Source organism: Rhincodon typus, chromosome 7, assembly GCF_021869965.1.
Source record: "Rhincodon typus isolate 14 chromosome 7, sRhiTyp1.1, whole genome shotgun sequence".
Lineage (NCBI taxonomy): Eukaryota > Metazoa > Chordata > Chondrichthyes > Orectolobiformes > Rhincodontidae > Rhincodon > Rhincodon typus.
In genome coordinates, this window is record NC_063338.1 from 59,330,429 (window position 1) to 59,345,507 (window position 15,079).

General features: G+C 36.8%; 1 protein-coding gene across 1 annotated transcript in view; it reads left to right on the forward strand.

Moving 5' to 3' along the window:
* xirp2b (xin actin binding repeat containing 2b) overlaps positions 1 to 15,079 on the forward strand; it is a 92,532-nt gene that overhangs the window by 59,809 nt on the left and 17,644 nt on the right. The window contains exons 3-4 of the mRNA XM_048599221.1: positions 4,840 to 4,976; positions 12,307 to 12,411. Coding sequence (XP_048455178.1) covers positions 4,840 to 4,976; positions 12,307 to 12,411 — 242 coding nt within the window. The remainder of the gene's footprint in view (positions 1 to 4,839; positions 4,977 to 12,306; positions 12,412 to 15,079) is intronic.

Here is a 15,079-nt window from a genome sequence, read left to right on the forward strand (position 1 = left end):
TCCTGTTCCTCTGACGCTGCTTGGCCTGCTGTGTTCATCCAGCTCTACACCTTGTTATCTCAGATTCTCCAGCATTTGCAGTTCCTGCTATCTATGGATTTGATTGATTCTTGCTTTCTTATATGGAACAGCCATTAATTATCCATTGAAAGATCTGTCATGAAGTAAAGTTGTTGCCAAGCATTTATTATCCAGATCTTTCAATGAGTGAATAATTGGAAAGCTGATGATTAATGTGAAAAGAATGGCAAGTCTCACTCTTCTAAACTTTAATTTCATAGTCAACTGATCATGTGATACAATGAGCTGAAACATTTTCAGCCATTCTGGGTTCTGTGATTACCTTCCCCTGTTAAATGAATCCTTGGCTCCACTCCTAACATGTCAGGAAATAGACTAAGTCTATCACATAACATTCATTTAGTTAATATATAATGACAAATGTACATTCTTGATAATAAAATGTGTTTATTTTAGAACCATCTCTCTCTCAATCAGTTCAAAATTCATTCAGTATTTTTGCTTATACTTTTTTAATTTGCCTGACTAATAGCTTGCATATGTGACCTCTATGTTTTAAACAGTGACAAAAATGACACAATTTATTTTAAGAGATTGCTGTGCAAGTATCAGATCTAATAGCATAAACCTGATAGGTTTGTAATTGCTTGCTAGTTATAACTCATAGCAATGGTTCTAAAATGGAACATTCAGTGAACCGATGGCAGTCTTTGTCAACCCGCAAGCCTCCAGTGTACATTTGGAATTCCTTAAATTTTGAATTGCTCTAACTGGCATGGCAAAGGATTAGTCGAGAAATAATTCTGTTTTCTGATCATATTCTACAGAAACAAAAAATTACCTTTACTAAATGTTTCTTGGTTAGGACAGTTTGTTAATGGTCTCTTCATAAGGCTTCACAGATGCCATGTAAGAGTCATATATTTCATAGTAGTTGTACATAAATTTTCCACTTTTAGGGTTAAAATTCTTCTGATTTAATGTAGTCAGATCATTTGAAATAAAGTAGATGGCATGTTAGTGATACTTACTGCAATTTCTTCAATTAAAAAAAATTGTAATATAACTGAAAAAAGTGATATACGATAAAGATGGAAACTGTTCTCCAAAGTATAACTAACATTTACTGCTGAGAAAATATAATATTTTGTGAGCCTATAAATATTTCTTCTCATGAAGCTTCCTACTTTGTATAAGACTTGCACCATGTAGCAATTGTAATTGAAAACGTGGTTGCTGGACAGGTTTCTTAACTGTCCACCCAGTGATGTACTGGAAATCTAATAGCATATGGTTTTGTTGCTAATTTAGATCTATCTTCTGTCAATCAAGCCACTTGTTTTCAAGCTATTGAAGTTAATAAAATCTCTCATATATTGAGCTGGAGTTGCACCTTCATCAAGACGAAAAGATAAGACGATACTGCTTCATTCACTGTACTCAAAAGCGAACTTAATTTGAGTCAGACAAGACATATTTAGACAAATAAGTACATGGGATTTCCATTTTTCAGATCAATTCCATTTTAACATTGTTTTGATATATAGCATCTGAAACAGAACCAATATTACAAATTTATACAAATTAGTGTGATTTGGTTAATAACAGAATAATAGAAACATGACCATTTTGTCTTATCTATCAGTGGGCTGATCTTTCCTTCTCACAAAGATAAAATTATTGTTTGTAGTTTTGAGGATCAAAGGCCTGACAGGGCAGCATGGTACATACAGATAGAAGATGTTTCCATGGCTTTTGTGGACTAACTGTTCCTGCTTGGAATTCAACAATTACATTTTCCTCCTCTATTCATGGTAACATCCAATAAGCACAGTTCGCTGCCTGTTGTAGCACTTGCACATCTTCAGAAGTTTACAATATTCCTACTGCTATTTAAAGGGGTGCATTTTCCATTGAAGGTGAATGATTGATTGCACTGGATTCCGCTAAATGACTAATGGTTGTTGTCTGTGAAATAATGAATTGAATGACTCATACATGGCCTGCTCTGCTTGCTACTTAAGGACAATCTCCTCCTGGAAGTGTCATCTAAAATATATTTCTTCTATACTCCCATGTATGCATCAAGTGCAAGACAATTGCACACAACATCTTGTAAAGGCATTGTACAAGCCATCAAAAATGGCTTGAAGTTTTCAATTCTATGTTTATGGATGGTGCGCAATCACATGTCATTCATAAGTTCAATATTTGAAGAACAAGTCCAAGTTCGTAGGAGAAAATCTGATGTGAAGTGGCATCACTTTGCAATAAGCCATCCACAGAACATATGGTACAGGTGGGTACTGTATCATTACAAAATTCCTTCTCATTTGTTCTTTTTATCCATCTGGTCATAAGCCCTGTAGGTTTGTGTGAAATGCTGAATCTGAGTGCCCTACTTGGAGAATGCTCTAAAATGCCACACTGAGACCCCTCCTCCACACCTATGCAGATGCACATATTTTTAATTATTAATAGTTGCTTTGTAGTACACAACTTGAGTATTGCTAGTGACTGACATGGTGAAGCTTTTCATTTTGCACTCAGCAGGGTAGACAAAAACCACATTCAAAGAGAGCTACAATTTGTACCACATGAGAAAATGGTAGTGATTAGTTGGTCAATCAGTTAGGATTTGTCAAGGCATTGTCACGGAGAAAGTTTCAACTATGTATCTTTGCAAATAGATAAGCCTGGAGGGTGTACTTTGAAGTGTTTCATGCCAATAATCAGCCTTGCTGGCCTCAATTGTACTTTTGAACATTATGATTAACAACACGTCCTGTATCAAATAACTTGCTAGTGGAAAATCTCTTCCATTTTAATCTGTAGCAAAGAACAAATTCTAACATTGAAATAGCATTTGTTGAGAAGTGACAACTTTACGTGGTGGATAGAGGTCTGTGTACTATCATGGTAAACTAGGTACAAAGCTACTTACACTATCTCTATTTAAAGTGACAACTTTGGTCAGCTCTCGTACACTAATATGTTTTAAAAATGATTTTAAACATTCACTTTGCGCAGAAGCTTTAGGCACAGCAGCAAGTACAAAAGTATTTGGGAACAGAACAAATAATTTCATTGTTACAGTAAAGTTACAAGATTGCATTCAAGACGGCAGCCAACCACCATCTTCTTGAAGGTCACGAGATGAGCAACAACAGCCCACATGCCATGTATGAATTTTAAAGAAACTACTTCCGTGTTGCTTTTCTTCCTGTACTAAGGTTGCCCAGTGGATTTCAATAATTGCAAGCCACATTCCATTTCTAATTGAAGGTACTGAAGGCCCCAAGACCTCTTTGTTTTTGATACTATAATCTTTTAGGTTTGATTACTTCGAGAATTTTTTTATTCTGCCTTGCAAAATAATGCTTTATGTAAAGAATTATGTTAGAAAATTAATCGCTAGGATAACTTGGCCTTCATCAAACAACTTGAATAATGAAAATAAAATGAGTCTCCGTCCACTTTGTTTCTTTTAACTCATTCTATTTTCTCACCAAATGGAGTCGTGATGGAAAGTGAGGGTTACCATTGTGATAAGGATAGAGCTAATCAAAAAGTTAAAGTTCTAAATTGGAGTAAGGCCAATTTTTATAGTATTAGACAGGAACTTTCAAAAGTTGATTGGGGGAGGCTATTCGCAGGTAAAGGGATGATTGGAAAGTGGCAGGCCTTTAAAAATGAGATAACAAAAGTTCAGAGACGGTATGATCCTGTTAGTGTGATGGGCAAGGCTGGTAGGTGTAGGGAATGCTGGATGACTAGAGAAATTGAGGCTCTGGTCAAGAAAAAGAAGGAGGCATATATCATGTATAGACAGCTGGAATTGAGTCAATTCCTAGAGGGCTTGTTTTTATTTAATAGAATCCCCACAGTAATGAAACAGGCTATCCGGCCCAACAAGTCCACACCAACCTTCTGAAAAGCATCCCACCCAGACCCACTGCTCTATTCTATCTGTGTAACCCTGCATTTCCCATGGCTATTGCATCTAATCTACACATCCCTGGACACTACGGGTAATTTAGCATGGCCAATCCACCTAACTTGCACATGTTTGGACTATAGGAGGAAACCAGTGTACCGGCGGAAACCCATACAGACACGTAGAGAATGTGCAAACTCCATTCAGTCACCCGAGGTTAGAATCAAATCCAGGTCCCTGGTGCTGTGAGGCAGCAGTGCTAACCACTGAGATGACCTCTATAAAGGCAGTAGATGTACTCTTAAGAGTGAAATCAGGAGAGAAAAAAAGGGGGACATGAGAAGGCTTTGGCAAATAGAGTAAAGGAGAATCTAAAGAGATTCTAGAAATATATTAAGATCAAAAGAATAACTAGAGAGTGAATAGGGCCCCTTAACGATCAATATGGCTATCTATGTGTAGAAACACAGGAGATGGGTGAGATACTAAATGAACATTTCATATCAGTGTTTGCTGTGGAGAAGGACATGGAAGCTATGGAACTTGGGGAAATAAATAGTAACGTCTTGCAAAGAGTTCATATTACAAAAGAGTTGCCAGTGGAGGTGGTGAAGGCAGGTTCAATTACAACATTTAAAAGACATCTGGATGAGTGTATGAATAGGAAGTGTTTAGAGGGATAAGGGAAAATTGCTGACAAATGGGACTAGATCAGTTTAGAATATCTGGTTAGTATGGATGAGTTGAACTGAAGGGTCTGTTTCAGTGCTGTACAACTCTATGACTTTATGATTCATAATAATGTATTAAGGACCTTGTTCCACACCTTTAATGAGCTTTTAATATGAAGCCCTAAAATTCAGTTATGTTCTCATTTCCAGCCGCTTTCACATCTGATGAGCCTAGCCGGGCTGACATTGTGCCTCTTGATATCCAGGAGACTGTCTCACTTAAGGACCGATTGGCCATGTATCAAGCAGCTGTTTCTAAGAAGGCAAGCAACAACTCTGCAGTTGTGGTAAGTACCAATATCCATTTCCATTCTTAACTTCTATTGTCCAAAGACTGATATATTTGCTGTTCAACCAGTAGATAATTTTGAGCAAAAGCTAAACTGTAGAAGTGGAACAAATGCTGGGTGATGGAAGGACCCGTAGAAGAGATGCATTGTCTGCTTGTTTGGGACACAGAACTGAGATATTTTGCAACACGTTATTGTTTTGACTGCGTTTACTAATGGAAGTTCTTTTGTATCTGCATTGTCTTTGCATCTTTGACTTGGGGACAAGTAATAGAGTCAAAGGCTTCACTTATCAAGTTTACAAATATTATCTAAATTTTACATGTAAGCGCATATCTATTTCATTACCTTCACAGAAGTTTATGAAAAGTAGAAGTATACCACACCCAAACAACAAGATATTGCAGATGTTGTAAGTGTGAAATGAAAACAGAATGTGTGGGAAAAGCTCAGCAGGTCCTCTGGCAACTGTGGAGACAGAAACGGAATTAATGTGTCAGGTCGATGACCTTTCTATTTTTTGCTCCTCACAGATGTTATTGAAACTGCTGAGTATTTTCAGCATTTCCTGTTTTTATGGCATAGCCTAACTTTTTGTGCCTTTCTTGGGTGTTGGTCATGATCATAGAACCACTCCAAGTTGAACACAATCCTGTAAGGGAATTTCATAGATTATCTAGGGTGATTAATTTCTTTCTGTGTGAAGGGGGTTGTTTGCATTTTATCCTTTACAAAATCTTTTAAATATTTATAAAGTTCTGTAAGTACTGTTGTGTCATATAGAACTCAAAAATGGAGAAATTAAATATGATGCCATTTGGTATATTTGAGGAGCTTGAATGCTTGTAGTGGCTAGTTGCTGCAGATATTTATAACTGACTATTTCTGGTAGATTACATGTTTGGTGATACACATCTACACATAATATTGTTACACTTAAGTTTCATGAACAAGTTGTTGGGGTGAAACTAGTTGTAGTCAGTAATGAAAGACAGGCAGTGGTGAATTGACAGCCCAGTTTACACTCTGAGTAATTGGTTGGAAGGTACGAGGCAAACAGTAAGGAAAAAAGAAAAACATATTCTGATTGGTGAAATGTGACAAGTCATATTTTCCACGCATCTTGACCTGAATTAAGAAATAGAGTGATAGTATAAATAACAGCATGTCCATGTTTGCAAATGAAACTAAGTTGAGAACTACACTAAGTTGAATAGATGCTAGTAAGTAGGAAGTCACAAAGGGAAATAGACCTATTAAATGAGGAGACAAAATTGAGGTAGAAAAAATTCAATATGGATAAATGTGAGATTATCCACGTCAAAAGAAATGAAAACTGGCAGAGTGTAAAACAGGTAGTAATTCACTATTGGTCAATTTACAGATTCTCCAGAGTGAATTTCAATTATATCATGTTAACATTTACTCTCAACTGTATTTTTTTTATACTAGGTCTTCAAGCTTCACATTACCCATACAATATTTTGCTGAAAACATGTTGAGTTAATTGAAGTTCTACTTTCACCAGATAATCTTAGCTAAGAGGCTGAGGCTAACACACACTTGGCTATGCTGATCCTGAATATATTGATGGTTGCAATATCAAGATGTAAGGCTATCCTGATAGCTATTAAACCTGTTTTATTAAACATGTTCAGTATTAATCTGACCAGTATTCATAATCTGTATGTCTTCATGTAATTCATAAAGATTTAGAATCCCAATACGTTACAAAGGTTTACTGTACAGTGTTATTCTTGAAAAGATTTTCTCCCCAAATATAGTTATAATTTGCTGTAGTAAGTTAGAACATTGACCTCTGATTTCTGGGATAATTTTGTCTTCAGTTTACACCCATATGAGACATTTTAGAAGTCCATGCATTGTAAAGCATCTCAGTGAAGTGAGTTTGGGATGAATTTAATTGAGAGCTCTTTTGAGTAAAGTTCCAGTACGCCCTTAGCCATAGTGATATTAAAGTTGCAGTGTAAATGTAGTTATCCGAACCATATGAATTGGGACTCCCTGTGACTTGACACAAAGCCAACAGATGGAATTTACTATAACCTTCTGGTGGTAACGGAAGGTCCTGCAGAAATATAAGGAGCGAAGATGTTGTCATTTTCCTGATTTTTGCTGAATAAATCTGGGATGGAATGGGTTAAGGACAGGTGTCCTTCCCTGCGGCCAACTTAGGGCCACTTAAAAACCTAAAAGTAACAGGTAGAGTTCAAATAGAATGCTTTTGAGATAATTTCTTAGATTAGCATATTCTGGAACAGAATAGTGAACAGACTATACTTGACTTCATGTTGTGTAACGTAACAGCATCATTTAATTATCTCAGAGTAAAGGCACCTATGGGAACAGCGATCATAAAATGATTGAATTTTACATTCAGTTTGAAAAGGGAGAAGAATGAGTCTAGGGTCAGCATTTTAAAACTTAAAAAAAAGACAAAATGAGCATGAAAGCTGAGCTAGCTGATCTAGATTGGGATATTAAGCTAGGAAATAGTTGGGAAGAAAAGCAGTGGCAGATATTTAGAGAGATATTTCAGAATACTCAGAATAAGTACATTCCTGCTTTAAATAATAATCCAAGAGGAAGACCCATTGTCCATAGTTAACTATTGAAGTTAAAAGGAACATCAAAATTATGGAAAATTTACACAATGGCACAAAGTTGAGAGGCAGTTTGGATGACTGGTCAAAATGCAATCAACAGCAGGGAATGTCTAAATGGTTAATCAGGACAAATAAATTGGAGCACGAGAGGAAACTAACAGCTAGCTAACAGAAACTAATAACGAAATCAGCTAGCAAGAGTTTCTATAGGTATTTAAAAAGGAATAGTGTAAGTAACATCTGTGCTCATCCTCTTGAGGGTGAGAATGGGGAGTTAATTGCAGCTAATAATGAAATGGCAGACGTAGCAAACAGATATTTTATTTCTTTATTCATTATAGTGTATACAAATCTAATCAAGTTCCTGTAAATCAGGAGGTTGAAATAAGAGAGGAGCCTGGTGAAATTATAATCACTAAGGGAGTGGTACTGAGCAAACAGATGAAGTTGCAGGTTGATGAGACTCTCGGTCCTGATGAATTCATCCGAGGGTCTTGATATGACTGTTGAGGTAGTAAATGTGTTGGTGTTAATTTTCCAAAATCCATTAGATTCTAGAAAGGTTCCAACCAACTGGAAAGGAAAAAATATATCCCCTCCGTTCAAATAGTAATGGAGGCATAATTTAGAAAACTATGAGGTGACACTTAACTAAAAATCTGTTAAGTTCAATTTTGATGAGGATCTTTACTTTCTGTGAACCCTAGGAAATTTTCTCAGTCTATTTTCCCTAACTGGCCTCATTACCTATGCTCCATTCCCTCACCACCCCAAAAGGGATGTCTGCTTGCTGTTTTCTCCCACTCACCACGGGTGTAAGTATTGGCTGTTTACAGGCCCTCCCGGGATTTATTGAGCCAGTGCCATCTTTGGAGGCCAGCTGTGCACTTGGTCAAGTGATGACGGCCTGCAGCTGGCTGAATGGTTCATTTATTTCCCCCAGGCATATTGGATAGAGGGGAATTGACTTCCCTCTTAGCCAATGGCAACCTGGAGGTCCTACTGGAGGGAATCTGCTTATGGTCACTGCCTGTGGAGTGTGCGCTGAGATGTGGGTGACTGATAGAGATCCGGAGGAATAAGCGGGAGTTGGAATGGTCAGGTTACAGCTCTGACTTTCAGACTGGGAATTTTCACCATTTCATTTCCACATGGCAGGTGGGGAGATTGCAAACTGCATAAAGAAAAGGCAAGATGACATAATGACGAGAATGTTAATACATGCTAATCTATGCAAATAGGCCTCTCACTGCGAATTAATAACAATCTCATCTTGCCATTCAATGATCGGTTGGAAAATGGGGCATTTTTCACTGCCAATCTCACACTATTCTCCCCACATTTTCATCAATGTCTAAGTTGTTTGGAGACTGGGAAAAGTCTTCCCTATGGGTCAGTCTGTCCTTGGGATGGTGTTACAATTGCTCATTAAGGAAGTTATGGCTGGGCAATTGGAAAAACTCACGGTAATCACAAAGAGTTAGTATGGTTTTACAAAAGGGTAATTGTGTTTAATCAATTTATTGGAATTTGTTGAAGAGGTAACATACACTGTCAATAAAGGGGTGTTCCTTGATGTACTGTAGTTAGATTTCCAGAAGACATTTGACAAGATTCCACATAAAACATTATTGCATTGCACTGGAGCTTGTGGAATAGTGGGTAACATACTAATAGGGATAGAGATTTGCTGGCTGGCAGGCAGAAAACAGAGTATGCATACTTTTTTTGGAAAGAAGAATGAAAAAGCAGAGTATTACTTAAATAGTGAATGATTTCAGAAATTAAACTGTGGAGGAATCTAAGGATTCCAGTGCTTGAGTCACAAAAAAGTTCGTATTCAGGATAAAAGTGGTTAACAAATCTAATGGAATGTCAGAGGAATTTAACGTAATCGAAAAAATGTGCCCTTCACTTGTAAAGGGCATTGGTGAGACCACATCTCAAATAGTGTGTGAAGTTTTGGTCTCCTTATTTGAGGAAGGATGTAAATGCATTGAAGGCAGTTCAAAGGAGGTTTACCAGATTGATAGCTGGAATACGTGGGTTATCTTAAGAGGAAAGATTGGACTATCTGGACTTGTTTTCACTATAGTTTAGAAAAGTGAAGAATGATTTAATTGAAGCATATAGCAATGGTCTTGACAAGGTGGACATGGAAAAGATGTTTACTCTTGTGGCTGAGTCCAGAATTAGGGAACACTGTTTTAAACACCCTTTGAGAACAGAAACGAAATGATTTAATGTTTCTCTAAAGGTTGCGTGACTTTTGAACTCTCTGTATCAGAAGGCAATGGAGGTGAGGCCATCATATATCTTTAAGGCAAAGATAATTTGACTTTAAAACTTTAATGAGACTTTTAAACAACTCTTGGATAGGCACATAGAGGATAATAAAATGTAGGATATGCAGTGTAGATTGATCTTAGTAGGATAATAGTCAGCACAACATCATGGGCTGAAGGGCCTGTACTGTGCTGTACAGTTCTATGTTCTACAATTAAATTCTTGTTAGGCATGGGGAACAAAGGTTCTCAAGGATGGGTGGGAATGTAGAAGTCAGAACACAAATAGATCAGCCACAAGCTTGTTGAACGATGGAGCAGGCTTGAAAGGCCAAATGGCCTACTTCTGCTCCTATTCCATATGTTTTCACTCACATCAGTCTTATGGATAGGTTTCAAAAGAACTCCATGGGGGGAAAATAGTTAACTTTTACATAATGCGTCAATCTTATGTTAGCTGATTTTTTTGAGGTATGGTTAATGTGTAATTGACCATTAAATTATGATTTTGACCATATTTTTGATTCAATTCCTTTATTAGTGCTTGTCTGGTTACCAGCAACTATGTTGGTTGATTTTCCAGTATTCAATCAAACACTCAATAGGAAGATATCATGTTTCTAGTCTGATGGTTTGATTGCTAAGAAAGTATGTGGCATATTAAGAAACATATAATTGTGACTGAATACCCACTTGCTGTTATTCATTAACTTGGGAAATGCCAAAAAAACTGGGGACTGCAAGGCACAAGGTAAATAAAAAAAATGTACTTTCCTACTTCTGTAATATTAAGATGGATTTTGGAACTAATTTGTGTTTTATTCACCAACTGGTGGTGATCAATGGACTTTCATTGATTTACATTACAACACTTGGAATGTGTTTGCTTGCAAACTCATTCCAAAGGTGCAAAAGGTGACACCTGAACGTGCAAAACTTTAAATGACCTAGTTACTTACAATTGTGTACATGCTGATATAGTTATCAATATCTGTCTTTTGGCAATTCTTTGTAAACACTAAAATTTAAGAAATTCATGAGGAACAGTAAAATTATTTAGTGCAATATCAGCTTATGTAATGATGTAGCTTGTTGAATCTAAAACATTAGCTGGTAACATCAAGAAGTCTAATTTTTACTCAGTGAAAATGAAAAGATCAATACTGTTGCTTTCAGTCAAGATGGCATAGATTAAATACCGTACCTCACCTCACTGGTTGTGACTGAGTATTCAGTACTGCAACAGGACATTATGAATGGAATTTTTCATTTTTCCTATAGTAAGAAGATGGGTTATGATACTGCTGAAAATTAAGATATTTTGTTGCATTTTCTTTTAATGGATGCCAGCACCAGGTATTTTCAAATCAAGAGATAGGATAGTTCAAAACATCCGAAACATTTTGCCACATTACCTCCAAATTTTGCTTCCTCCCAAATACCGCTCCTCCTCCCCACCCCTCCGCCTCACAAATGCAACTTTAGAAGATACCTAGAGTTAACTGGCACAAGGTACACCTACTGAGTTTAGAAGGATGCCATTATTATCCTGCATACACTAATGATGTGCTGGGGTGGGATGATTTTTTTGAAGTAATTTTTCAATATTTTCTGGTAAAATCAAATTTAAGAAGGTTTAGATATTTTGGGTAATTTCTTGGTAATCGCTTTTCTCCAGCAAGTTTTACAGTTCCAGCAAAGGTGCAGTAATATTGATAACATTAAAATTGCTGATCAGTAATCTGAAGTCAGCAAATGTGAATGTTATAATAGCATGTTTTTTTGATAATAAATTAATAGTGCTGAAGCAAAATGAATGTTTGTAAATTGCCCAACTATTTAATCTAGCACAGATTACTGATTCCTGAAAGATAGTAAGAACTGCCGATGCTGGAGTCAGGGATAACACAGTGTGGAGCTGAAGGTACACAGCAGGTCAGGCAGCATCAGAGGAGCAGGAAAGTTGCCTTTTCGGGTCGGGACCCTTCTTCAGAAATTTCCTGAAACATCCACTTTCCTGCTCCTCTGATGCTGCCTGGCCTGCTGTGCTCCTCCAACTCCACACTGTATTATTGCTGATTCCTGCTTTTTTTTTAATCTTCATCTTTCTATTCTTTATCAGTCTTCCATTCTCTTCTTCCATCTTCCCTTACAGTTAGAGAATAGAACCTCTGCAGAAGTACTTTTGAATTTGTAATGAAGAATTCCAGTTTGGATGATCTAAAATAGCTTCTTACACATGGTTATGCAAAATATTTTGGGATTAGTAGCCTTTCTTGACATCACTTATAAAAACCACTGGTAAAACAGACTAATCACACAATGTCGACATATTGAGATTCTCAGGCTTTAGAAGCAACTTAGTTATCAAAGGGATTTTCAAAAGTGTAATATTTTTTCCCATCATTCCATCAGGCTCCAGAAGAAGAAGCTCGTGCCTTGCCTGGAGGTCTAGCAAGTGTGAAGAAACAGTTTGAATCACATAGCACTGTTGCTCACTACCAGCAGCAATCTGTGCAGGTAATTAGCTGCACTTGCAAAATTTAGCTTTTGCAATGTGGACTGCATAATCTGATAAAAGTGCTATTAGGTTAAATTACAAAATTATCAAATCTATTTGATTTTTTAAAAAAACGCTCTTCAGATCAGCTATCTGGTGTTTTCTTTTACAAGGTGTCAGTCTTGATTGGTTGCATCCCCCATCTTTGAGTCACAGCAGGCTGTGAATTGCAGCAGTCACCCACCAGAGACATGGAACTATAATCTAGATGGTATTTTAGTGCAGCACTCAGGAAGTATTGGAGGTAAAATCTTACAATAAGCTGAGGCACTGCCTATCCCTTCAAGACATTGCAAACAATGAGCAGATGCGATCTCTTCGGCTCCCTGATATTTATCAACTCATTTTTAACCAAATCTTAATCTCTCTCTCACTTATCATCAGCAATCTGTTTGCTTGCCTTTTCCTTTCTTTCTCTCTCTCTGGGTACTACCTCCATGTAGTCTATTCACTCCCCTCCATTCTACCATCTGAATTTGAAATCCAGCACTTTCTATTTTTGTACCTAAATAGACCATCTGGTCATTTATTTATTGTGCACAAATTGGTTAGAGTATTTCTTGTGTTACAACAGTGACAACACTTTAGAAGTTTGTTATTGTAATTCTTTGGGATATCCTGAGCTTGCAAAAGGCATCTTATCAATTCAAAATATTTTGAAAAGTGTTTACTTATTCCTGGGCAGAAGAAACGCTTTGTATAGTGCGTAATTGTCCATGTGTGCCCATGTATATGTAAAGAGTATGGTCACACATTTCAAGGGACTGAGGTATGTGCCCAGCAATAAGTTGGGCATTCTGAATTAGCCACATAAAACAAAACTAAGGGCAACCCAAATTATTGCTAGCTGTCCCCTTCCCCTCAGCATTGATCATTTATCTATTCTATTAGTAAATGGTCATCATTGCTGGATGATACTTACTGTTTCATTGTGACTTAGAGCAGAGGTTTGCCTGAATTTCAGGTAGCTATTGTACAGATTGATCCCATTTGTTCTTTTCTTCTTAGTTCAAAAAAAAATCTTTTAAGTTTTTATGGTTCTGAAACTGTTTTGGTATAACTGGAAATAAACAGACATTTGGAGCCCATACTGTGGTCTACAATTAACTGGAAATGTTAAGCTTCTGGAATACCTACATGTGAATTATAATAGTTGATTGATGGACAAACAATTTTGAAAAAATTGTATTCATGTCAAATTGACAGGTATTAGTATAAGAATAAACACAGAATACCTTGGATGCTGGAAATCTGAAACAAAAGCTGAAATTGCAGATAATGCTCGATAGGTCTAGCAGCATCTGTTGCATTGGAAATAGAGTTCATATTTTGAATCAATTATGATTTTTCTTCAGAATAGATTTTATACATGGTACTTGCACAGATCCAGGTGTTCAAATGATTGAAGCTTTTTTTTAGCAGACGGTAGAAGGCAATACTAATACAAATACAAAACTGAATTCCATCCTGAAATGTACTCGAGGGACTTCATTCTGCTGCACTTGTGTAGAATTTGCATTAAAAAACCTGACTGCAGCAGCAGACTCAGAATACTGCTAGAATCAATAGCAAAAGTTCTTACAGATTTGAGAAAAGTGAAATGAAACACAGTGAAATAAATAAGGAGAAAACCAAATGAAAAACATATCTTGAACCATCTGCTTCAAAGACAAGCTCACCTTCTAGCCTCATGAACTAGCCACCTTGTGTCCCAATTAATTTTGTCATTTCCATATACATTTGATCTTTCTTTGTTGACCTTAGACATTGTCTATGCTCTTGGTATACTGGTGTTTCCCTTGTACTGCTGTTTATCCAGCCCTTGTCCCTCTTGAGCTGGTCCTTCAATCCTCTGTTCACTTACAATATGTTTTCATATTAACTTTGCCTCATCTCCCTGTTGTTATTAACCTAACTTTGACTATCATCATCTTATATCATCCCTTTGTCTTACAACTTATTCTCAACATAACCAGATCGGTCCCATAGGGCCACATAGTTATGTCTCCCTCTAATTACAGTAATGTGTATCTTGTTTGCTGCTTCAAACGCTGCAAGATGAGAAGTAATTGCTTGAGATGTAAAGTCTGTTGAGAAATGTGACAGTAAAATTGCATAATGGTAAGTCCCTGTAACTGAGAAGAAAAGAGATATAATAGGACAATATGGTCAAGATCTGAGGAGGATACTGACAAGAAATACCTTTGTCCGTTTAATTAGTGATTTTCACTCATGGTTTTTTTTATTTGGGTTCTCTTTGTACAGTGATATTAATATATAGACTGAATAACCCTGTTTCAAACTAACAGCATGATGAGATACAAGGGCTATAATTACACTCCCCTCCCCCAACTCCACTTCATTTACACACGTATCTTTGACACATATTAAATGTGTAGACTTCCTGTGGCTGGCCACTCTTTTTTGGGGGGGAATCTGTTGAGTGTATTGGGACACTGGCTTCACACGTACCTCTGAAAATTCAGCAAAACAGTTGAAAAATACTTTTTATGCTGCACTGCTGACAATTAGGTTCTCTCTGCAGTGTTTCATCTCATCATAGGATCTTTGTTATATAGATAGAAACCATCGCTACATACATGACTCAGACAAATTACCTTAAGTAAA